At 43.3% G+C, this 23885-nt stretch overlaps 1 protein-coding gene across 2 annotated transcripts in view; it reads left to right on the top strand.

Annotated features, from left to right (window-relative positions):
- Window positions 1-23885, top strand: part of LOC126248309 (myotubularin-related protein 2) — a 198558-nt gene that overhangs the window by 119634 nt on the left and 55039 nt on the right. For both annotated transcript variants that reach the window (XM_049949182.1, XM_049949181.1), the window contains one exon: window positions 16262-16437. In XM_049949182.1, coding sequence (XP_049805139.1) covers window positions 16262-16437 — 176 coding nt within the window. The remainder of the gene's footprint in view (window positions 1-16261; window positions 16438-23885) is intronic.

Below are 23885 nucleotides of genomic sequence, written 5' to 3'. Positions count from 1 at the left end.
AAGCGGCACCCTTCCCTGGAACATCTCGTAGCCTTTAAACGGCTCTGTGCCCATGTTCGCTATCTTATCAAACAACGGAAGGAGGAGTGTTGGGAGAGGTAAGTCTTCAGCATTGGGTGCCTCACATCACCATCCCAAGGCTGGGCATAGATCAAACGTCTTTTTGGGAACTGGGCCCCAACAGCTGTCCCCTATGTTATCATCAATGGCGAGTTATGTACCGACGCAAACGTGATTGCCGAGCACCTTGCTGAGCACTTTGCTCGAGGCTCTGCATCAGAGAATCGCCCCCCAGCCTTTCGCACACTCAAACGGCAGCTGGAAGGGAACGTCCTCTCATTCACTACATGCTGCAGTGAATCCTATAACACCCCATTTACAAAGGGGGAGCTCCTCAGTGCCCTTTCACATTGCCCTGACACAGCTATGGGCCTGATCGCATTCACAGCCATTTGATTAAACATGTCTCATCTGATTACAAGCGAAATCTTCTCGTCATCTTCAACCGGATCTGTTGCGATTGCTTCTTTCCATCGCAATGGCGGGAGAGCACCACCATTCCAGTGCTCAAACCTGGTAAAAACCCTCTTGATGTGAATAGCTATCGGCGCATCAGCCTCACCAACGTTCTTTGTAAGCTGCTGGAATGTATGGTATGTTGGCGGTTGGGTTGGGTCCTGGAGTCACGTGGCTTGCTGGCTCCATGTCAGGGCAGCTTTCGCCGATAATCTTGTGTCCATGGAATCTGCCATCTGAGCAGCCTTTTCCAGACAGCAACACCTGATGCTGTCATTTTTGACTTAGGTGAAGCATACGACACGACTTGGCGACGTCATATCCTTGCCACATTGTATGAGTGGGGTCTCAGAGTACCACTCCCGATTTTTATCCAAAACTTTCTGTCGCTCCGTGCTTTCAACATCTCAGTTCCCTCCATTACCTGAGCAACACCAATTGGGGTGCAGATCGCTCTACACTGCTGCAGCTCTACAGAGCCCTTGTCCAATCCCGAATTGACTATGAGAGTGTGTTTTATGGTTCGGCAGCACCTGCAGCATTGCATTTACTTGACTCTGTGCACCACTGTGCAACAGGAGCTTTTAGGGCAAGTCTGGTGACCAGCGTACTGGTGGAGGCTGGTGTCCGTCCACTGCAGATCAGGCGTGCGCAACTGCTCGCCAGTTATGCAGCACACATTCATAGTTCCCCTGAGCATCTGAATTACCATCTCCTTTTCCCGCCCGCGGCCGTCTATCTTCCGCATCATCGACCCAGATCGGGGTTAACGACTGAGGTTCGCGTGCAGTCCCTTCTCACAGAACTGGAGTCCTTCCTTTTACCACTTCTACTTGCGGTCCGTTGATGTACGCCTTCATGGTGTACGTTTCGGCCACAGCTTTGTCTGGACCTTTTGCATGGCCCTAAGGACTCAGTTAACGCCACCGCTCTCCGCTGTCACCTCCTCTTGATTCTTGACGTGTTCCGGGGCTCTGAAGCAGTTTACACTGATGGCTCAATGGTTGATGGTCATGTAGGAGGACATATTGAGCAGCACTCCTTGCCAGTTAGCTGCAGTGTTTTCATTGCAGAGCTGGCGGCCATATCTCGTGCTCTTGAGTACATCTGCTCATGCCCTGGCGAGTCATTTCTCCTGTGTACTGACTCACTGAGCAGCCTACAAGCTATTGACCAGTGCTACCCTCGCCACCCTCTGGTAGCGTCCAATCAGGAGTCCATCTATGCCCTCGAACAGTCCTGCCGTTCCATGGTGTTTGTGTGGACCCCAGGACATGTTGGAATCCCCATCAACGAACTTGCCGTCAGGCTGGCCAAACAAGTGACGTGGAAACCACTTCTGGAGATAGGCATCTCCGAAACTGACCTGCATTCTGTTTTACACCAAAGGGTTTTCCAGCTTTGGGAGATGGAATGGCATAACAGCATGCACAACAAACTGCATGTCATTAAGGAGACTATGAATGTGTGGAAGTATTCCATGCTGGCCTTTCGCAGGGAATCAGTTGTCCTCTGCCGGCTCCTCATAGGCCATCGATGGCTAACGCATGGTTACCTACTCTGTCGTGAGGACCAACCTCAGTGTCGCTGTGGCTCCCAAATGACAGTCGTCCACCTCTTGCTGGACTGCACACTTTTAGCTGCTCTGCGGCAGACTTTTAATTTTCGCAGCACTTTGCCTTCAGTGTTGGGCGACAATGCCTCCACAGCAGCTTTTGTTTTACATTTTATCCGTGAGAGTGGGTTTTGTACTTCTGTGTAGGTTTTAGCACATGTCCTTTGTCCCTCTGTGTCCTCCACCCAGGTGCTTTTAGGGTGGAGGTTTTAATGTGTTGCAGAGTGACTGGCTTTCCCTTTTTATTCTTGTGGTTGGCCAGCACTGTAATCTGCTTTCATGTTTTACTCTCTTCTGTTTCTAGCGTCTCTCTGTTGTTTTCTTGTCCTCTTTTGTTCCTTTTGGTGTTCATTGCCTTCCCTTCATTCTTGTGGCTTTTCCTTTCTTTCCGTTTTGTGTTATATGTTTCGTCCGTTTTATTCTCACACTTGTGGCATTGTTTTATTAGGAACAAGGGACCCATGACCCCGTAGTTTGGTCCCTTCTCCCGCCTCTAAACCAACCAACCAACCAAACCTCCATTATTGTGCTCTTCTCTTCTGCGTTTAAACGATCTTTCCGTTGTTTTCATAAAGCACTAATGCAATTTTCTGTGTCCCATGCTGTCCTTTACTTCATGTACTTTTGCCAGTCACCGTATTTTTTCTGTAATTAATCTGACATTGTTAAACTGAAGTTAGTTCTTCGCCACTCTTATTTCCCCAGCATATACCATACCATTGCTTGTCCAGCTATAGAACACCTCTTTACCAATTGTCCATGGGCAGTGAGACAGTTTGGTATTCATGTAAAGTGTATGCTAGTGTCCCTTGGTGCACGGCACGTACATGCCCAAATCAGGAGTTTAAATCAACTGTCACCCTAGTTAGTGCAGTACAGGAGAGATTGCACACATACTTATGTTTTTAATATGATATTTTCTAACATTTTAAATGAGCATCAGAAATACGTAGCTGTATTCATGGATGGGTCTAAAAAGGGGATTCCATTGGCATCTGAGGCCTATGGGTGAGGGGACGGACGGACGGACGGACAGAGAGAGAGAGAGAGAGAGAGAGAGAGAGAGAGAGAGAGAGAGAGGGCGGGGGGGGGGGGGGGGGGATTGACCCTAGCAGCATATGAATGGAACAGTTAAGAATGCCGTGTGACTAGGATATTGTTAGAGTTTTTACTGGCAGTTCTGGTGTTACAGTAGTTAAAAGTAAGGATGGGCAGTCAGTGCAATATCAGCATCACTGATTGTGGCTAGAAAATGGGTACTCAATGCAAGGGACACCATCTTAAAGTTCAAGCTGGCAATGGGCTTTTCACATACATACTATTGTATCAAGGATGTCCCATGAGGGGAAAACTACCACTTCTATTCAGCTGCTGTGTCCACCAATGTGTTGATGACAAGTTATCTTCGACTTTTTCAAATTATAACCATGGATAGATGGACTACGTTGTATCAGAACACTCACCATTGTATGTGGAACAACTTGAGAGCAGCCATATCACCCTTGACCACCACCTTGCTGTGGGGTGCATAAAGACTCGCCCTCATGTATGTACTATTGCTCACAGGGTTCAGCGTGGGCGTAGAAACACTGCCGTTGAATCCATGGCAAAGGGACAGGCAGGCAGGCTGGCTAAGCGGTTGTAGTTTATATTTATACAATGCACACCACGAGATCGAATACCGCCTTGTGGTTTTGTGAACATGTGACATAATAAGGAAAGTATGTAAGCGGCACAGAGATGAATGGGGAATCTGTTGTGAATTGGCAGGAGCCAATTCACGGGGTTTGGAGAAAGCCGAAAGGCACGCGTTTAAGCTCACACAGGCTGGCGTGAGGTCTGGAAATTGACAAGGAAATTAGAACTTAGAAAAATGGACGCAGATGGTGAAATACTTAACTTTAATCCATAATTGGTGAACATCGGTCTGACTGTACATGCATCCCAAGATACATAACAAATGATAATGCCACCTTGCTAGGTCGTAGCAAATGACGTAGCTGAAGGCTATGCTAACTATCGTCTCGGCAAATGAGAGCGTAATTTGTCAGTGAACCATTGCTAGCAAAGTCGGCTGTACAACTGGGGCGAGTGCTAGGAAGTCTCTCTAGACCTGCCGTGTGGCGGCGCTCGGTCTGCAATCACTGACAGTGGCGACACGCGGGTCCGACGTATACTAGCGGACCGCGGCCAATTTAAAGGCTACCACCTAGCAAGTGTGGTGTCTGGCGGTGACACCACAGAATCATTCTAGCTAATAGAAAAATCCACTGAGATACGGGACTTCGACAAAGAGTAGATTGTTATGGCTGGATACATGGAGACAACCATCACCAAAACAGCAAAGGACGGCTGTTCACTTATTACTGTCATGAGCATCTATGGTTACATGGCACACTTCACTACAGACTGAGAAGATCGGAAACTTGCCTGCTCCATAAAGCAGGACAGGCAGTAATCTGTGGCATTTCTAATGACAGAGAACAGTACTGATTCACCCAAAAGTGTTCAGGAGCACAGCATTCAGCAAACATTGTTGAATGCAGGGATCCAACGCAGGTTACTCCTGTGTGCTCCCATATTGATCCTTGACAGTCAGTTAAGATTGCAGTGTTTACGATATCATAGAGATGGAACTGTGGATCAATGGAAATGTGACACTTGGTCAGATGAATCACCTTTCTTGTTACACTAGGTTGATCATTGTGTCTAGGTACGGCATCATCCACGCAAACAGGTGCTTGTATCATGCACTGTGCCACAGATGCAGGCTGGTGGTGGCATTGTTATGTCATGAGGCATTCACCTGGACTTCATTGGGATCTGCGGTAGAAATTTAAGGCACCCTCACCACAGTGGACTATGTGAACATTATTACGGAACATGTGCATCACTTCATTGTAGTATCTTCCCTAACGGCAATGGCATACTCCAACAGGAAAATTGTCCATTTCACAAGGCCATAATCGTGCGACAGTCTTTTGAGGATCATGATCATGTCTGTGCTACCATTCGCCTGGTCTAGACTTAATGGAACACATCTGGAACACTATCTGGCACCAGCTCTGCATGCACAAACCACTGCATTTAATTTAAATGAGTTGTGTGACCTGTGTAGACACATTTGGGATAACATACTTTCAGAAAACTAACAAGGACTTGTTGAACCATCCAACATAGATCTGCTGCTGTTTAACTTCCCAAAAGTGGACAAACCTACTATTAAGCGGGTGGTCATAATGCTTTGGCCCATCGGTGAAAGTTATAACAATGCTACTACAGTATTAAAAAAAAGGGGGGGGGGATAAAAACAAATTTTGTGGGTCTTGCTTCTCACTGGCTTTCCAGGTGTGTTACAAAAGGCTATAACTCTTTCTAGCGAAATGCTACTTATAACAGATCTTCTCCACTGTTATAGGACTGGATGTCTACATGTCATGAAAGTCATGTAAAGGTAATGAAAATGAGCAGGTGATCATGAAGCTAATGAAAAGGTAACGAAATTCAGTGGACGGTCATGAATTTTGTTTTGTGTCAGTCAGGTGTCTTTCTAAAAGGGAGTAGCAAGGTAGTGCTACCCAAAAAATGTTGTATCCAGCAGTCCATTTCATAAAAAATTATGTGGACTAGACACACACAATCGGAGCTCTTAAAAGCCTTTACCTGTAGGGAACTTGGGTGTCCATATATGTAAGCCATGTTAGCAAAGCCTCTGTTAGTGCAGTTAGCAACCTTGCGTGCCAGGTGCGGATGGCTTCATTGAGCTAAATGTGGTGTGTACATCTAATAGAAATGACATATAAATTACAGCTCCACCTGTGACAGTGCTGTGGTGCTGGAGGAATATCAGTTAGAACAGCTGTTTCATTAATTCTGTCCAGTCCCACTTCTGTTTGAATCTCTTTCATCCGCATTTTTTTTGGAAAGACATTTTTTTAAAGGTTGTTAATAATTAATATAAAACTATTGTAATTTTAATTTCATTTTAAGTGTTAATGACAATCAGAGTAAAATTTATTTCTCACTAACCAAAACTTTTTCCACACCATATTAGTACTACACGCAGACTATAACTTGACATCTGTTGAGTAGGGGAAGTGGAGAGAGCGCACAGTGTTTGCTGTGGGAAGAAGTGGGAACACACTCCACCTCCACGTACTGGAAGAACGCACTGCAGCAACATCAGTGGAAGACTTGGCGATGTCGAAATTGAGACCACTGTTTGTATTGACATGTTAAATAATTTAAAAAAATTGAAATAGTGCAACGTAACATAGATAGCGACAGCACAGTTCAGTGACAAAGCAGACAACAATATAATAAACACCAGTTAATAGTACTCTGCATAGTTGGCAACAATCATTGGCAAATCAGTACAGTTCAAAGCCTTTCAACAGCTGATTTTTCAAAATTTTATCTCTTCATGCTGCATAAGATTTCATTGTGTAATGCCCTCAGGGGGCTCAGCATTTAGTTGCTGGGTACGGGCTTGGCGACCCCGGTGTCCCTGAGCTGCGGTTGGGAAGTGCCACCGGTTCTCAATACTGTAAGCTCTGAGCGTGCTTAAACGACCACCGTAAGGCGCGACTGTGGAACGTTGTATGGTACAGAGCCCGGAGATCTTGGCTTAACTGCCTGGGTCGCGAGGATGGTGGGACCACTATGAAAAGAAATATGAATAGTGCGCAAGCACGAGTCTCTAAGAAAGGAAAGTTCAGTGCTTTAAAGTATGACCCCCCAGTCGTTCCCTTCCCTGTCCACACCAGGAGAGGAACAGCGGTCTAAATTACCAGGTGAGACGTATTCTCCTCGATTCTTGGTTTGCAGCCGAACAGATGGGGACTCATTTCTGAACACAAAGCCTCAGTTTTTTGTGGAAAATTTAGAGGTTAAGTTAGGGGGAAGTTGAGGACATGTCTAAAATGAGGTCTGGAGCAGTCCCCATACAGACAGCATCCCCAGCACAGTCACGGGCATTGCTTGCTTGTGACAAGCTCGGTGATGTTGGAGTCTCCGTTACGCCTCATAAGAGCCTCAATATGGTTCAGGGACTTATTTTTCATCGTGATCTGTTGTTGCAGTCTGACAACAAGCTCCGTGAAAATCTGAACATGGGATGTCGGGGTGGGAGGCACGTCCACAATCCTGACAGGTAGGGTTGGCGTTGCATCTCGATGACATATGCACAAACCTCCAGCACTTAAAGCAGCGCATGGGTGGAAGGACGTAAGGCTTAACATCACATCAATACATCATCACCTTGACCTTCTCGGGCAGGTTGTCACCCTTGAAAGTCAAGATGAAGGCGCCTGTGGCGACCCTACTATCTTTAGGTCCCCTGAAGACACGTCGTACAAAGTGGACACCTCTGAGCCGGAGAAGTGCCCGCCTCCTCCGGCTCCCCTCGCGCTGAAGGGATCGCTTGGTGCCCTCCCTTCCATGGTTACTGCCCCTCCAGATGTCAGCCAGTGGCTGAAACAGCCACCATCTGAGGGCTGTAGGGTTTCCAGGTCTTCCTCGGTCCATGAGACTGGGTTGGAAAAGCCCACCCAGCCTGATAAACCGAAGGGAAAAACGGGACCCTACCAAAAAGAAGAAAAAGCAAAAGGAGAAGGACACAGAGACAGAAAAGGCGTTCACCACTGCACCTGAAGATGATGTGGAGCATGTAGCATCCACTCAGGAGCTAGATGTCACTTGACCCGCAGCTCCTATGGAAGTTGATCAGGCTACTTCGCAATCGGTGGCGGCAAGCGCTTCTAAGGCGTGACCTATTACCCCCCCCCCCCCCCACCCGCCCCCTCCCCCGGGTTCTTTCATGTCTTCACAGTCGAATACCCTTCTCCTTCAATGGAATTGCTGTGGTTTTTTCCACCACCTTGCTGAGTTGAAACAGCTTTTGTGCCGCTTTCCTGCCACTTGTCTGGCCCTCTGTGGCTACCGGGGTTACTATATGAACCGCATAGAATACGACAGGGTGTCTGGCGGTGTCTGTGTTTATGTTCTTGCCACTGTTCCTAGTGCCCCAGTGCCACTTCACACGGCTCTCGAGGCTGTGGCTGTTAGAATCCGAGCAGGAATGGAGCTTACCATCTGTTCCCTCTACCTTCCCTGGATGAGGTTGTCCCTCTTGCTGACCTAGCTGCCTTGATCACCCAGTTCCCCCCCCCCCCCCCCTTCCGCCATTCCTCCTTTTTGGGGGACTTTAATGCCCACCACCCTTTATGGGGTGGGGCCCACATCTCAGGCCAGGGTAGGAACGTTGAGGCTCTCTTGGCACAGCAGGACATTTGCCTCCTTAACACTGGTGCTCTCACATATTTTAGCTTGACTCGTGGCACATACTCGGCCATTGACGTCTCTCTTAGTAGCCCAGGTCTTCTTCCATACCTCAGTTGGAGGGTCCACGACCTCTGTGGTAGTGACCAGTTTCCTATCCTGGTTTCTCTTCTTCAATCCCAACCCCCTGACAAGCTGCCACGATGGTCTCTTCATGGAGCTGATTGGGCAGCCTACACCTCAGCTACTATGGCCATTGCTCCGCTTCCTGGTGACATTGATTTGGCAATGGACAACGTTACTATGGCCATTGTTTCTGCTACCGAGGCAACTGTCCCCTGTTCATCAAGTACCCTAAGGCGTAAGTCAGTCCCTTGGTGGACACCAGAGATTGCAGAAGCTATCCGGGACTGCCGGTGAGCCCTGCAACGACACCGGTGTCATCTTTCCTTGGAGAATCTGGTTACCTTTAAACGGCTGCGGGCCTGGGTTCGGCGATTAATCCGGTGGAGCAAACAGGACTGCTGGGAACGATATGTTGCCACCATAAGTTCTCGCACCTCCCCATCTCAGGTGTGGTCGTGGGTTCAGCGCATTTTTGGCTTTTGCCCTCATGCATCTGTCCCTCGCCTTTCTCTTCGGGGTACACTTTGTACTGACCCAATCGCCATCGCTGAACGTCTGGCAGAGTATTTCGCTCGTAGTTCCGCGACAGCAGGCTACAGCGCAGAATTCCGTGCCATGAAAGAGCAGGCTGAGCATACGCAGTTGTCGTTTCGCACGCACTGTTGGGAACGATACAATGCCCCGTTTAGTAAATGGGAGTTCCAAAGTGCCCTTACAGCTTGCCCCGATACCTCTCCAGGTCCAGACCGAATTCACAAGCAGTTTCTTCACCATCTCTCTGCGCACAGTCAGGATGAATTACTTGCCGTGTTTAACCGCATCTGGACGGAGGGCGTTTTTCCCAACTCATTGGCAGGATAACGTTACCATCCTGGTGCTGAAACCTGGTGCAGATCCGCTGGTGGTTGATAGCTATCGCCCTATCAGCCCTACCAATGTTACGTGCAAACTCCTGGAACGGATGGTGAGTTGGCAGCTCTTGCTGTTTCTCGAATCTCGGGGGCCTCCTGGCCCAGCAACAGGGGGGCTTCTGTCAGGGCCGCTCAGCGATCAACAATTTAGTCCTGCTAGAGTCGGCTATTCATACAGCTTTTACTCGGCGCAAACATCTAGTTGCTGTTTTCTTTGATCTTCGGAAGGCGTACGATACCACCTGGCACCATCATATCCTTGCTACGCTGCACGAATGGGACTTACGGGGTCCACTTCCGATTTTTCTACATAATTTTCTTTCCAATCGCTCCTTTCGGGTTAGAGTTGGCACTTATTTTAGCTCTGCTCATATTCAGGAGAACGGTGTCCCACACAGCTCGATTCTCAGTGTTCCCCTCTTTTTGGTGGCGATTAATGGTCTTGCGGCTGCGGTGGGCTCGTCAGTCTGTTCCTCTCTATATGCCAATGAATTTTGTCTTTACTAGAGTTCCCCAAGCATCAGTGTCGCTGAAAGGCAGCTGCATGGAGCTATCCATAAGGCACATTTTTGGGCATCCAACCATGGTTTTCAGTTCTCAGCCTCTAAGACCCGAGTGATGCATTTCTGTCATCGTCGAACGGTCCACCTCCATCCAGAGCTCTACCTTGCCAATGGACTCCTTCGTATTGAGGCGACGTATTGCTTTCTTGGCATGCTGTTTGATGCTCAGCTTACTTGGACACCTCATCTTCGCGAACTTAAACAACGGTGCTGGCAGCACCTCAACATCCTTTGCTGCCTCAGCCACACCGTTTGGGGGGGCTACACGAACAACCCTCCTACAGCAGTATAAGGCCTTAGTCCAGTCCTGCCTAGACTACAGGAGCATGGTGTATGACTCAGCAGCACCTTCAACGTTGCAGATCCTCGACCCACTTCTCCATTGTGGCGTGAGACTGGCGACAGGTGCCTTCTGCACTAGTCCGGTGACTAGCCTTCTTGTAGAAGCTGGAATCCCTCCCCTACGATTCTGCCAGCAACAGTTGCTTGCATCATACATCGCCCGCGTCCATGCCTCCCCCGAGCACCCAAACCGCAGGCTCCTTTTTCCATCTTCTGCACTCCCCTCCCCACGACGTTGGCCTAGGTTGAGTCTCCCAATCGCGGTCCATGTTCGTTCCCTTCTCTCGTCACTTGAGTCCTTTCCCCTTCCTCTATCCTTCTGGCCCTCTTCTTCTACCCCTCCTTGGTCCCTCCCTCACTTGCGGCTTTGCTTGGATTTGTCCTGCTACTCAAAGTCCTCCGTTCCACTTGCCAGTCTCCGTCAACAATTCATGGCTCTTCTTGCCTCGTTTCGCAATGCCGATGTAGTCTACACCGATGGTTCTGTGGTCGATGGGCGCACTGGGTTTGCTTTCATCCACGGCGACTACATTGAGCAGCACTCCCTGCCTTGTGGGAGCAGTGTTTTCACTGTGGAGTTGGTTGCTCTTTATCGTGCGCTCGCTCACCTCACCTCACCTTTCCTCTTGCCCTGGGGAGTCATTTGTCATATGCAGTGACTCCCTAAGTGGATTGCAAGCACTCGACCCGTGTTTTTCTCAGGACCCTTTGGTGCGCGTTATTCAAGATGCTATTTTTGCTCTCGCCGTGTGTGGTCATTCAGCGATGTTTGTGTCTACCCCGGGCCACATTGGCATTCCAGGAAATGAACATGTCGATCACCACCCCTGGAGCTTGGTCTCATGGAAAGAGACCTCCAGTCAGCCGTAAATCGCAAGGTCCGCGATGAGTGGAGCTCTGAATGAATGGTCTGTCTTGAACACGCCAAATAAGCTCCGCATGATAAAGTCGTCCACGGCCGTATGGAACTCATCCTTGAGGAGCACGCGTAGGGACTCAGTTGTTCTCTGCCGTCTCCGAATTGGACATACGTGGTTGACCCACAGCTATCTCCTTCGTCGTGAGAACCCGCCCAAGTATCGCTGTGATGCAGGGCTGACAGTGGTCCATCTTCTGATGGACTGCCCTCTTTTAGCCCCCTTGCGGCAGTCCTTTAATTTACCAGCTGCACTTCCTTTAATTCTAGGTGACGATGCCTCTATAGCTGACTCAGTTTTACGTTTTATCCGTGTAGCTGGGTTTTATCACTCACTCTAGTGTGGGTGCTTTCGCATGATTTCTCAGGCTACACCCACTCCAGTGACTTATAATTGTGATGTGGATACCAGAATAGTGTCCTTTATGGCAACATGCTGTGTTGGTACCTCTATCAATGCTTTCCAGCTGGAGGTTCTTTGTTTGTAGTTGAGTCGTCATCCTTTTCCCTGATCCATCAACCACTGTAGTCTGTTTTACTCTAGTCCACTATTTGCTCTGCTCCTTTTAAGTGTCCTCTATTTTGTGTTATTGCGGTGTTCATTTTAGCTCTGTACCCCCTTGGTGTTCCCTCCCTCTGGGTGCAGAGGTTATGCTTTTACTGTATAGGCCTTTTACAAGTATGTCTTTTTGGAACAGGGGACTGATGACCTCGATGTTTAGCCCCCATCAAACCCCAAAACCAACCAACCAACCAGTGTGTAAAATGAATGCTATAAGTAGTTTGATTCATAAGCATTTTCCAGTTGGATGTTAGATGAACAAATGGAAATTCTAATGCTTTGAAGACCAAAAACACCTGCCATCAAGCAAACAATTTCATTGAAAGGTAGGATCTTCAGTGGATTTTCAGTACAAGACTGATTGCAGAGCTGTGATGTAAAAATGCTTTGTTTTAGTTTCCATCTGTTCTATTTTGAAAATTTATTGAGATGTTTTAGTATCCACATAACTGAGCAAAGTCTGTCTCTAAACATTGTTGAGAAGAGGCCTTCAAATGTAAAGATAGTCAAAGGTGGCTCATGTTTATCACCTGAAGATATGCAGAGCTCCATTTTCAGATGTTCTCAAGTGACAATTGCATTGGAAGAATTTTTCTCAAAGACTGCATCAACAGCTGATACTTTAAATTGTGGGAATATTCTGAAAAACATCTGAAACAATTCAATACTAAGAAGGAGAAACTTGATCACTTTCTAATGAATTTACTGCAAAGTGTGAACCAGGACTTCATCAAGTTTGTGCAGAAGTCGTTATGCATGTTTCATGGAAAAGCTATAGTTGAAAGAGATTTTTCTGTTAACAAATAATTTTTAGTTGAAAACTTAGAAGATACAGTTGTTGCAGAAAGAGGTGTTTACTGTGTAATACAATCATCAGATGATTTACTCATTAGTGAGAAACAACTGAATGTAGTCTTTACAAGATCGGTTACACTAACTGTGAAGTATGCTTCATCAAAAAGAGTAGAAACTTTAGAAAATGAGAAATCTGATAAAAATGAAGTGGCCAATCGTAAAAGAAGAACAGTTCAAGAAATAAAATAGCTTAAAAAAAAGGAATGATTATAAAAAAGGCAAAAGAGGAAGCCGAAGTTTTAGATGTTGAAATTTCAGATTTAGCTGAGACGCTTAAACATTGAATCTTTTACAGTGAAGTTTAACATTTGACATAAATTTTGTACCTTCAAAATTTTTATATTGTCATAACGAAAAGTTTTCACTAGATTCCTGTGTTAAAACAAATTGTGTTTAAACTAATTTGATGATAAATATATCTGAAAATAGTCGTACCCCATCCTACGTTTAAATGTTTTTATAGCATTTGATGAGTGGTAAGCAGCAGAATGGTCCGTTATTCATGTAGGGAAGAAGCCAAGATGGTGTTTGTGCGTGGCCAAGCAGATGGAAATGGTAGAGAGGCAGCACGACTATGCCAAAATGAGTACCCTCACAAAAGCCAACCACATCACTCACAATTTAAAGTCCTTTTCGGGTATTTGTGTGATCATGGGTCCTTTCAGATAGACAAAAATGCAGGAAGGTGGCAGATTGTGTGTACAGTAGATTTGGAGGCCCGGGTTCTGCCTCTCGACTGTTTCCATCTGCTTGGCCATACAGTATGCTGTGTCAGTCACACAGCCTGCGACACACAAGGAATATGGCAAATGGTCAGAGGAACTTTCATCCATCAGTGCCACCTACTGTGACAACAGTGCACACATGTTCATAGGACCGTTTTTCTTCAATTTCCAGTCATGGATCCATCCTCATGGTTTGTCAGTTTTATTAATGTTGGCTCTAAGTAATTACATTATTCATGCTGACATACAGTTTAAATAATATGAGAATTATCACATTCAGCCTTTATTTCAACCAGCTTTCAGGTTTATAAAAAAGTGCTTTGTCATTGTACCACACATATTTCCGAGAGGTCATGACTATAACTGAAGAGGTAATGAAATAGTCATGAATTTGATCCTCTGAATACCTGTAGATGTGTAAGAGTGATTGTTGTTGATCTTGCTTCACTGCATTGCAGTGTTACAAACGAATTCATAATGGGCGGTGCAGGAACAAAATAGGTAGCACTCTAATTACTGAAGTGTTGCATTCCTGGCTTTAAAGTTCATTTTCAATATATTTATCAAGTATAATGAAATACATTGACTTTAACATGATGCTGCCGTACTGCAGACATTCTAACTCCAAATGCTTTGCACAAAGAATCACAACCAACTGCCTCCCTGTGATCACTGCCAAGGTGCTTAAAAATACAAGTTACATGTACTGTAACTCATTACTGTGAATATTACATTAATTAAATTACAACTGAAAACTAGTATCATGTTTCTTACCTTGATAATAATATAAATCAACACAACCCAGACATTTCCGGTTGTGGAAAGTTCTCATATGATAATCAATTTAATGTTGACTTCTGAAAAATGCTTTTTTGTCATACTTTAATTGCTTTATAAATCCTATGTCTAATTGTGTTCAGAGTCTTTCTATTGTTGATTCTGTTGCATACAAATCTGTTGAGGTGCATAAATGTAAAGATGCAGTCCCAGCTGTTGCTCAAAATGTACAACAAAAGTACATGACTAAAGGATTGAATACATTAGTAGTCCTGGCATCAGTAATTTTCATATGTGGTATTCCAGTCTGCCATATTACAAGGTGCCAGTGTCAGGGTGTATGTATAAAAAAAAAATAATAAAAAAAAAAAATCAGATGGACAATGCATCCTGCTTTCCAACAGTGAACTGTTGAGGAAGGTTGTACAGGTATTATCACAGGCCACTGATATATCTGCAATCATTTCTCACATGGTACGGGAACCTATTGGCCATCAGGTTCATACATCCATGTATTTATTTTACATTAACATCACCACTACAGAGTCCTTCATCTGTTTTTACCCTACATTAGTTCCCGTACCCCAGCCCCTTTACATCCTATTTCGTAGGCTTTTGTTATCTTTCTTCCCTTGTGTGTGCAGACTACATTCCCTGTCCATTAGTATCAAACTCCTTTTCTGATATTTTTGTCCATTATTTTTGTTAACTTAATTTAGTGAACATCAGCCTTCGCAACAGAATAAAACTGTGTGCTGCTCTGAAACCAGAAGCCAATTCCTGCCTTTCACTCAGTGTTTCAGCTGTGTGACACTAAAAGTAGTACATAGGGGAGTAAAATAACTGATGGTGGTCTAAAGTGTGGACTGGCAACAGCAAGAAAAGGACTTCTGAAGAAAAGAAATTTGCTGACATTGAATATAAGTTAAGTGTTCGGAACTTGTTTCTCAAAGCATTAGTCTGAAGTGTAGCCTTGTAAGGAAGTGAAATGTGGACAGTAAACAGCTCAGACACGAAGAGAGTAGAAGCTTTTTAAAATGTAGTGCTACAGAAAAATGCTGAAGATTAAGTAGGTAATTAACATAACTAATAAGGAGTTGCTGAATAGAAGTGAGGAGTATTGAAGTTGGTGGCATAACTCGACTAAAAACTGGAGATCAGTTGGTACTACACATTCTGAGACCTCAGGGAATTGTTAGTTTAGTATTGGTTTAAAGTGTGGCTGTTAAAAATCGCATAGAGAGACCGAGAGATGAATATGTGGTTTGTAATCAATTTCTTGCTCAATTTTTATGCATCCATAAACCTATCAACGAATTGTAAAACTTTCTATCAACTTAAATCTCAGTAACTTCAAACTTGCAACAAAATTAATTTTCTGAGGTGGAGTAACTTCAAACTTGCAACAAAATTAATTTTCTGAAGTGGGGTGAAATAATAAGCTATATATCAGATGAAGATTGTTTCCATGAGAGGAAGTCGGCATTAATAGTTAAGTTGTGTGTATCGTCTTAAATTGAAATAAATATGTGAAATGTTAGGAGGTGGTTCAGTCCAGAAATAATAGCGATTTTTAATGCAAAAGTCATAGCTTTTAATGAGCAAAAATAGTGACTGAGAAAGAGGCCTGATTAGTAGTAGTTTTGTGCGAAAAGTGTTTAGTTATTTGGGGTTCAGCATAGATATTATGGACAGCTTTAATGTGAGTTTTTGTGGATAAAGATGTAACTGAGTGCTTTAAGTAAATTTAACATTGCTGCCTATTTAATTTAAAATTTATGCAAGCATCCATAGGATCAGTATCTGTGTAGGTTGTATTGTTATTTTTTACCACCCATGATACCAGCTTACAAACACAGGGTACTAGGACATGTATTTTTATTGCAAATATTTGTACAGGTGATTTAAGTGTTACACAACTTCATCTAGTAAAGTAACATTATGTGAAAGCAGCGGAATTTATATCTATTGATTTCATTCTTGGTAGGCAGTTGTTTATAGAAGAAAATAAAGCAATATAAAATAAGCTGCTGTGGACAAAATAAATTAGTTTTGTATTCAACATGTGTTTCAGAGCTTTGTTTCCCAACCATAGAAGAATCAAGATGGCTTTCTGGTGTGGAATCAACATACTGGCTGAAGCACATAAAATGCATTTTAGCTGGTGCTGTGAGAATTGTTGATAAAGTAGAAAACCACAAAACCTCTGTTCTAGTCCACTGTTCAGATGGCTGGGATCGCACAGCACAGGTCAGTTTCTCATTTATTTATATGGCATCAGTATTTAAAATATTATCTCAGCCTCATGGAAGAACTTATTTCTTTTGTCTTTTCTGATGACTAGTGCTGTAACCGCTTCAGTCTGCCTTAAAATATCTTCTGAAAGTGTTTTTTTTTAAATAACATGTCACACTCTTAACCCTCAAACGGGATTGCCAGTTTTTGTGACATGAGCAGGTGCGTGGTGCACTTTATACACATTTAAAGAATAGCTCTCTTCATGTTGCCAAGGTAAACATGAATAAGCAAAATCACAGTTTAACATTACTTTAATTAAACAGCAATAAAATAAACTTACATCATATGAGCTAAATCACTAATTATTTAACAAATAATAAAATAAACTTTCATTATATCACTCAGAGGCCATGTTTCTCGCACAGTAATGACGAGCTCGAAGCATGAAACAGCACATTTGCATCAGATCGCAGCCGACCACTTATTAGATTGCTAATTTTCTCATATAAAACTTCTTCATTGGGGGATTGTGCCACAAGATTGGAATCTGGGTCATTTTCTTGCACAGATATTTTTTTTTCTCCCCTAGCATGCAGTTTATTTTATATTACTGCTACTCACTTAGACGTATGACAGCACAACTTAGCACTGGCTTATCTGAAGCAAAAACGAAGGAATGGTTATGGGCTCACAGCTGTAAAGCAATAATGGAACGGTACATGACAATATTTGTTCTGCGAGAAAAGTATTTCATTTGTGAATGTGGAGAACCATCAGCTGTCTGATGGATTGATGACAATGAAAATCTGTTCTGGACCAGAACTCAGTCGGATTTCCCACTTATCATGAGCAGTCGCCTTACTGTTAGGCTATCCAAGCATGACTCACAGCCAGACACAAACTTCCGTATGTCATCAGCCATGTGTCTACAATATCATATAATGCTATTTGCAGTTGGCGCACTTTATACGAAGGTGCACCCACTCGGGAGTTAAATAAACAAATGAATAAGCTCATGACCTTGTGTATCAAATACCATTCCTTAAAACTGGTGTTTTGTTTGCACTGGGTATTTTATGCATTTATTGTAGTGCCCATTTTTTACGTTGTTATGAGATGTATTATGGTACTGCATAGTGAATGAGTGTCGTCATTCCTACTACATTATTTGTACCCAATGACTGTGCTGGTCTTAACCTTTCTGTCTTTCGGTGTTTGTTTTGTTTTGATGGATGGGTCATTCGTTATAATGGGTCATGAAGTGTTATATGCTGTACATAGTACTGGTCTCTCTTACATAGTCGGCCACCTAGACACATTTTGTGAATAAAGTGTGCTTTTTGTTTTTTTTTTTGTTTTTTTGTTTTTTTAATTCATCTCAAATATGTGAAAATTCTCAGCATCTGGACGAAATAATAAGATACTGTGCTATAAATATTTTATTTCTATGTGCTGAAGCTGCCTGTCACTTTCTCCTCGTACTATAACATCTCTGAAAATGTTCTTAGCTACTAGCTTGTCTCTAGTTGTTTGGGTGACCTGTTCATCTACTACCATATCAGATGTTAAAAAAGGTTTGAGGGGAAAATTTTGTACTTAAACATAGTAGTGTGAGGAAAACTAGATGTATTAATATATGCCAGAGGGTGTTAAAAAGTATTTTTGCGACTGATAGGAAGATATCTGATTTCAGTACACATCTGCGAAATTGACAACGGAAACAGTGCACCAGGAACTGTTCAAACAAAATATTCGTGCTACAGCTAGTACAGACCTCTAGGACTGCAATGATAAAACATAATATGTGGACCACTGACCAATTACAACATGTTATGTGCTCCATCAAATCTTCTAAACTGTTCTGTACAAAAGATAAACTTAGGTGAGGACAACAGGGAAACATACTATTCAGACCATGCTCTTCAAATTGTGAAGCATGGTAGATATGTTTTGTTACATTTAGTGTGTTTGTATCGTGGTTTTTTTTGTAAGTTAAATGTTCACATTGAAAGGAAAGGTAACTGGTGAGGTCAGTGAAAACATTTTAATTCAGTGATACTAAACAAGAAAGTCTGGAAATTTCCAAAGGTTGATTTGAAGAGTATGGGGAAAGGGGGGGGGGGGAGAGGAGGAGGATTAGGGACCAGTTACCTTCTTCTCTAGTGTTTGGTGGCTGAACCAAAAAATAGAAAATGTATTAGATGTAGTTACAGTGCCCAGTATTCTGAGATTAAAATGCAACTGTCATCACTTGTAAAAATCACTTTTGTCAGTTTCAGTAAACCACACTGTTAGCAATGTTGCAAAGTTGTGTACAACTTCGTACACAACAGTAAGGAGAGGTGGGCTACAGAGTGGTGTGGCAACTGTTGTTGTAGGAAAGCTGGGCAGGAATTGAAGCGGTTAGCAAACAGGTTAACTCACTAAAAAGAAGATGTACTTAACTTGTAATTCTCCAAGCATACAAAGACCCATTACAAATAATGCAGCAAGAAACAGAGTCCAGTTATCACAATGTAACTAGAATGAGGCTCGCTGCACGAAGCACAAATGGAGGCGCCATAGCTAATGCGAGTGGGTTGAGGAGCTGCCACAAGCCGTCCTATATAGTGGTGGCAGAGGACGCACATAGTCCAGAGCCACTGGAGACATGGCTCAGCGGGCGCGCACTATTGGGTCTACCAGATTCCGCACGATAACTGTTGATGTCAGACAGAAACTTGCAATTCCATTACCAACTGTGGGATATCAGTGGAGTGATATCAATGCGTGATTAGTTGTACTTTGTCTGCCTGGGCAGCGTGGGGTGCCACCTGCCATGGCGGGTGCAGCAATTGGAGTGAGGTGTAGTGGCCCCGTCCATGTAACAGCTCCACCGGTGATGGTCTGTCATGTGGATAGGAACAGTAGGAAGTCGAGCAATAGAGCTTGATCCCATGTGTGGGATGCTCGAGGTTTGTCCATCAGTTGCTTAAATGTTTGTACAAGGCATTCAGCTTTGCCATTGGATTACGGAAGGTATGGTGCACTTGTGAAGTGCTTAATGCTAGAGGCAGTGCAAAACTGTTCAAACTCTGCAGCAACAAATTGAGGACCATTGTCAGTCACAATCACTTAGGGCAATCCCTCAATGCAGAAGATAGATGACAAGACTTGCATTGTGGAATGAGCTGTAGTAGAGTGATTAGTAACCATGAAGAGAAATATACTGAAATTATCGATGAAAGTATCCATGAAATCTAAGTGCAGCCGTCGCCAGGGTGTTTGAGGCTTGGACCTTGCAAAGAATTGCTGAGGCGGAGCTGACTGATGGTTAGCACAGGCTTGGCACTGAGAAGTCTGTTGTTCAGTTTGTGCATCCAGACCGTGCCAAGTGCAAGGACATGGCACCAACTGTTTGCTGCAGATGATGCTCCAGTGACTGTGGTGTAGCAAATGAAGCAAGTCAGCCTAGAGAACCTGGGAAATATTAGCACATGACTGGTCATTATTGGTGCAGAGCAAAATGACACCTTGGTGAACCGTAAAGGCATGATGATGGGCATAATATCTGTAAACCGCAGAGGTACAAATCTGTCTGGCTGAATGTGGCCAACCAGTGCGGATGTATTGCAACAGATCTACAAATCAGGATCTGCTGCTATGGTGAGAAATGGCATCTGCATTGGCATGCTTAGAAGTGGGCTGATACCTATATTGATAATCTGACACAAGAAGAGCCCACAATTGCAGCGTCTGTACTGTGTGAGTGGAGACTGACTGACAAGGGCTAAACAAAAATTGCAGAGGTTTAAGATCAGTCACCAAGTAGAATTTTCTTCCAGAAAGATAATTGTGAAACTTAGTCACACTGCAGACAATGACAAGAGCCTCCTTTCCAATTTGCAAATAACTACAATGAACTTTGTTCAACAACTTTGAAACAAAGGCAATTGGCCTGTCAACAGCACCAAATTTATGCAACAAAACGACGCCAATGCTATAAGAGGAATGAGCGACAGATTTGGATGGGTCAAAACAAACCAGGTGTTGATCATGAAGCAAAATATTTTTCAACTTCTGCAAAGCAAATTGTCACTCCTGTGACCAAACAAAAATGAACATTCTTCCTGCGCAAGCAATGCAAGGAAGCTGTGGTCTGAGTGGCGTTAGGAATAAATTGGACGTAATGTGTGACCTTCCCTAACACACTGTAATTCCTGCACATTGTATGGGAGTGGAAGGTCACAGATAGCAAGCAGATGTGTTTTCAATAGGTGAACAACCTGGCTGTTAATGACATGATCTAAGCACTAAAGTTATGTCTGAAAAAAAAAGAAAAAAAAAACATGTTTGTCTTTGTTACACTTGAGATCAACTGTTTACAACATTTGAAACAGAATGTGAAGACTGCTAATGTGTTCCTCAGGAGTGTGACCTGACAAGACAATGTCATCCAAATAATTTCAGCAAAAAGGAACTTCTGCAGTCAGCTCCTCCGGAAAGCACTGAAATATGATGGATGCAGAAACACTGCCAAACGGCAGTCTCAAAAATTTGACAAGACCTAGATGACAAAGATTTGTTGCAACTGCTTATCCAGAGGGATTTGCAAGTAATCGTCATGCAAATCAGTTTTGGTCAAGTAACAACCAGCACCCTATTTATCCATCAATTCTTCCAGATGCAGCAAAGGATAACTGTGAGCGACTGTTTGAGGATTCACAGTTTTCTTAAAAAGTTCCTGAGCCACCTGTTCTCGAAGAGCATGAGGAACAGGACAAGCTCTTAAGAAAATGTGGCTGTGCATTGTCGTTCATCGTGAAATGGGAAAATTATTGACTTTGCCTGAACCCTCACAAAACAAATCTTGAAATTCTGCACATAACTTAGCAGCACTGTCCCGAGGATCAAAGGAAGAAACAGAAAGTATGTTGTCCTGAATGTTTAACCAAAACAAATCAAAAGAGCTAAGACAAAAAATATTAGCACTCTCTCAGGAGGAAAGCACTGTAAATGTCACTGTCTTCATCAAATTTCAGGAAGGTGCAGGAAGGTTACAAGCGCCTAAGACAGGAATGACTTGGCGGCTGTACCACATCAGTGTATGGCACAATTTGCACAACTTTGATTTGCCAAGCAATTCGTAAGTGCTATGGTTGAGCAAAGTCACTGAAGCCTCAGGGTCAGGTTGCAAGCAGACTGACTGCCCAGCAATAGCAAAAGGCACAAAAAGTTTGTTGTACTGCAGATGAGTTGGGAGCCTTTCCTGAATCACTGTTGCACACTTGTTTTGCTCTAATTACACTGTGAGCCTTTGTAAACACACTACACATTGTTTGTGACTTAGATTTGTGTGAAGGAGTAGTAAAAGCAGGCACCTTGCAATTCTGTAAACACACAGACTGTACGTGCCCCTATTTGGCACAAAGAAAACAAGTAACATCACACAAGGAGCAAAATCAACAGTCATTTGCCATATTACTGTGAGGACATGACTTCACATCTTACGCCGGATGCAATACGTATTGACGTGAGCACTGCGACTGTGGCCAGTTGAGAGGCCTGTTTGCTGTGGCTACCTACAAAACAAACAGGTGCTATCTCAAAACTGCCTGCTGCATTTTCACAGGAATCGTGATAGTCTAGAATCTGCAGAACATATTGAAGAATTTGTTGTAATAAGCACTTGCAATTCAGTCATCCACTGATTGTATGTCTGCCCTTGATGCTTACGCAACCGAAAGAATTTGTAACAGGCAACTGCCACTTGTACACTATTCATATAATACTTTGTAAGCGCCTGCAGTAGGTCCTTAAATTCTACTATAGTAAAACCCCACTTTTACACTTTTGAAGGGACTTGAAAAAAAAATTGTGTAAAATGTGGGAAATGACTTCATAAGTTGTACAGTTTACGTATAGAGCCCTCCTTGCATTTTCGTAGTTTTTATTATATCTGTACATAATAGGCATCAAAATACTCATCAGGTTATCTGAATGTTATGCTATGTTAAGCAGCTGACATGACATTTACCAACACTTAACAAATCACACTAAAAATAATGCAAGCCAAGCAGCCTCTATGTTGATTTACGTGTTGGCAAAGCTAATGTGACTTAACTGGCAAATACAGTATTTATACTTTAAGTCTACAGAAAGTGGAGGTCAAGTGTTCACCACATTAAAGAGCTCTGTAAACATCATTTTTACTATAACTTTCCTGTAAAACTGACATCAGCAAATGTACCCAGTGCCAGCAACTTATCTTGCTGTTTTAAGTTTTGTAAAGAAAAGTGTGTGAAATATTGCAGAGTGCATTAAATATGGCACTACACTACAGATCAGCATGTCACTGCAGCCTTTATTTCACACTCACTCACTCACTCACTCACTTGCTTCGTCAGCTCACAATCAAATTGTCATCTTCAAATCACCCTAGACATCAGGGCTGTGATATAGGCCGGTTTGTATCCACAGCCAAGATTACAGGAAACAGTACCATATTTCACTTCAGCATTTTAAGCCTACATTTTAAAAAACGTTAATAGACCATTTTTATTTGTTATACTGACCTTTAATTTGGATGGTCTCACATAAATTCAGTGTGAACAAATGGGAATAAGAGTTACTACCTTTTAGCAACAAAATCCAAAATTGTGGGTTGTTTTAACTTTTTTTGGTGAATTATTTTCTGTGTGGTTTTCCAGTTCATAAACACAGTTGAAAACCTCTCACTGCTCCATTTACAACTGAATTGGAGGGAACCTCACTATCACCGTTACCTTCTGCAATGTCAATGTTTTCTTGTCTATGAAAGTCAGTCATATCATCAACACACAAACTTTCCACGGTGACATCATCATCATCATCATCATTATTGTGTACAAAATCCTGAAGTGGATGCTGCAGCTTTTCCCAGGATGAAGCAAGTAGTTTTTCAGCGTCGTCATTAATACTCAGGTCTGGTGTTTCTGATTCATTTCCTTCGTTAGCTTCAATAAAACCAGATTTTCGGAAGCAGTTGGAGATGGTGGCCTCCTTAACCCTACCCATGTTTTCACATTATAATGTAAAACATCCTAAATTGACACTTTAAAGGAGGCTAGGTCTTTCCCAGCTTCCATCGAAGTTAATACCTTCTGCACAATTGCCTTCCTGTTGTAATGGATAATACCCAAATCCAAGGTCTGTAATTTGCTTGTACAGTTTTGTGGGAAAAACTCATTAATTCCCCATCATATAAACTTACTTTTTTGGGATGCGCAAGACAACAAGCCAGTAACAAGAGTATCTTCATGTTATGAATTCCCAATCTTGCATCAAGGCAACGTAATTGCTTCGCAGATAATTCTGACATCATCCACACTTTATTGTTGGCACTGTAGTTTGTTGGCAGTATTTTTATATTTTTAAAACAATGTGGTATTTTATATTCGTGAATCACAAACGGTTTAAATTTTTCAGAACCATCTGTGTTT

Source organism: Schistocerca nitens, chromosome 3, assembly GCF_023898315.1.
Source record: "Schistocerca nitens isolate TAMUIC-IGC-003100 chromosome 3, iqSchNite1.1, whole genome shotgun sequence".
NCBI lineage: Eukaryota > Metazoa > Arthropoda > Insecta > Orthoptera > Acrididae > Schistocerca > Schistocerca nitens.
This window is presented reverse-complemented; position numbering and strand designations above follow the sequence as displayed.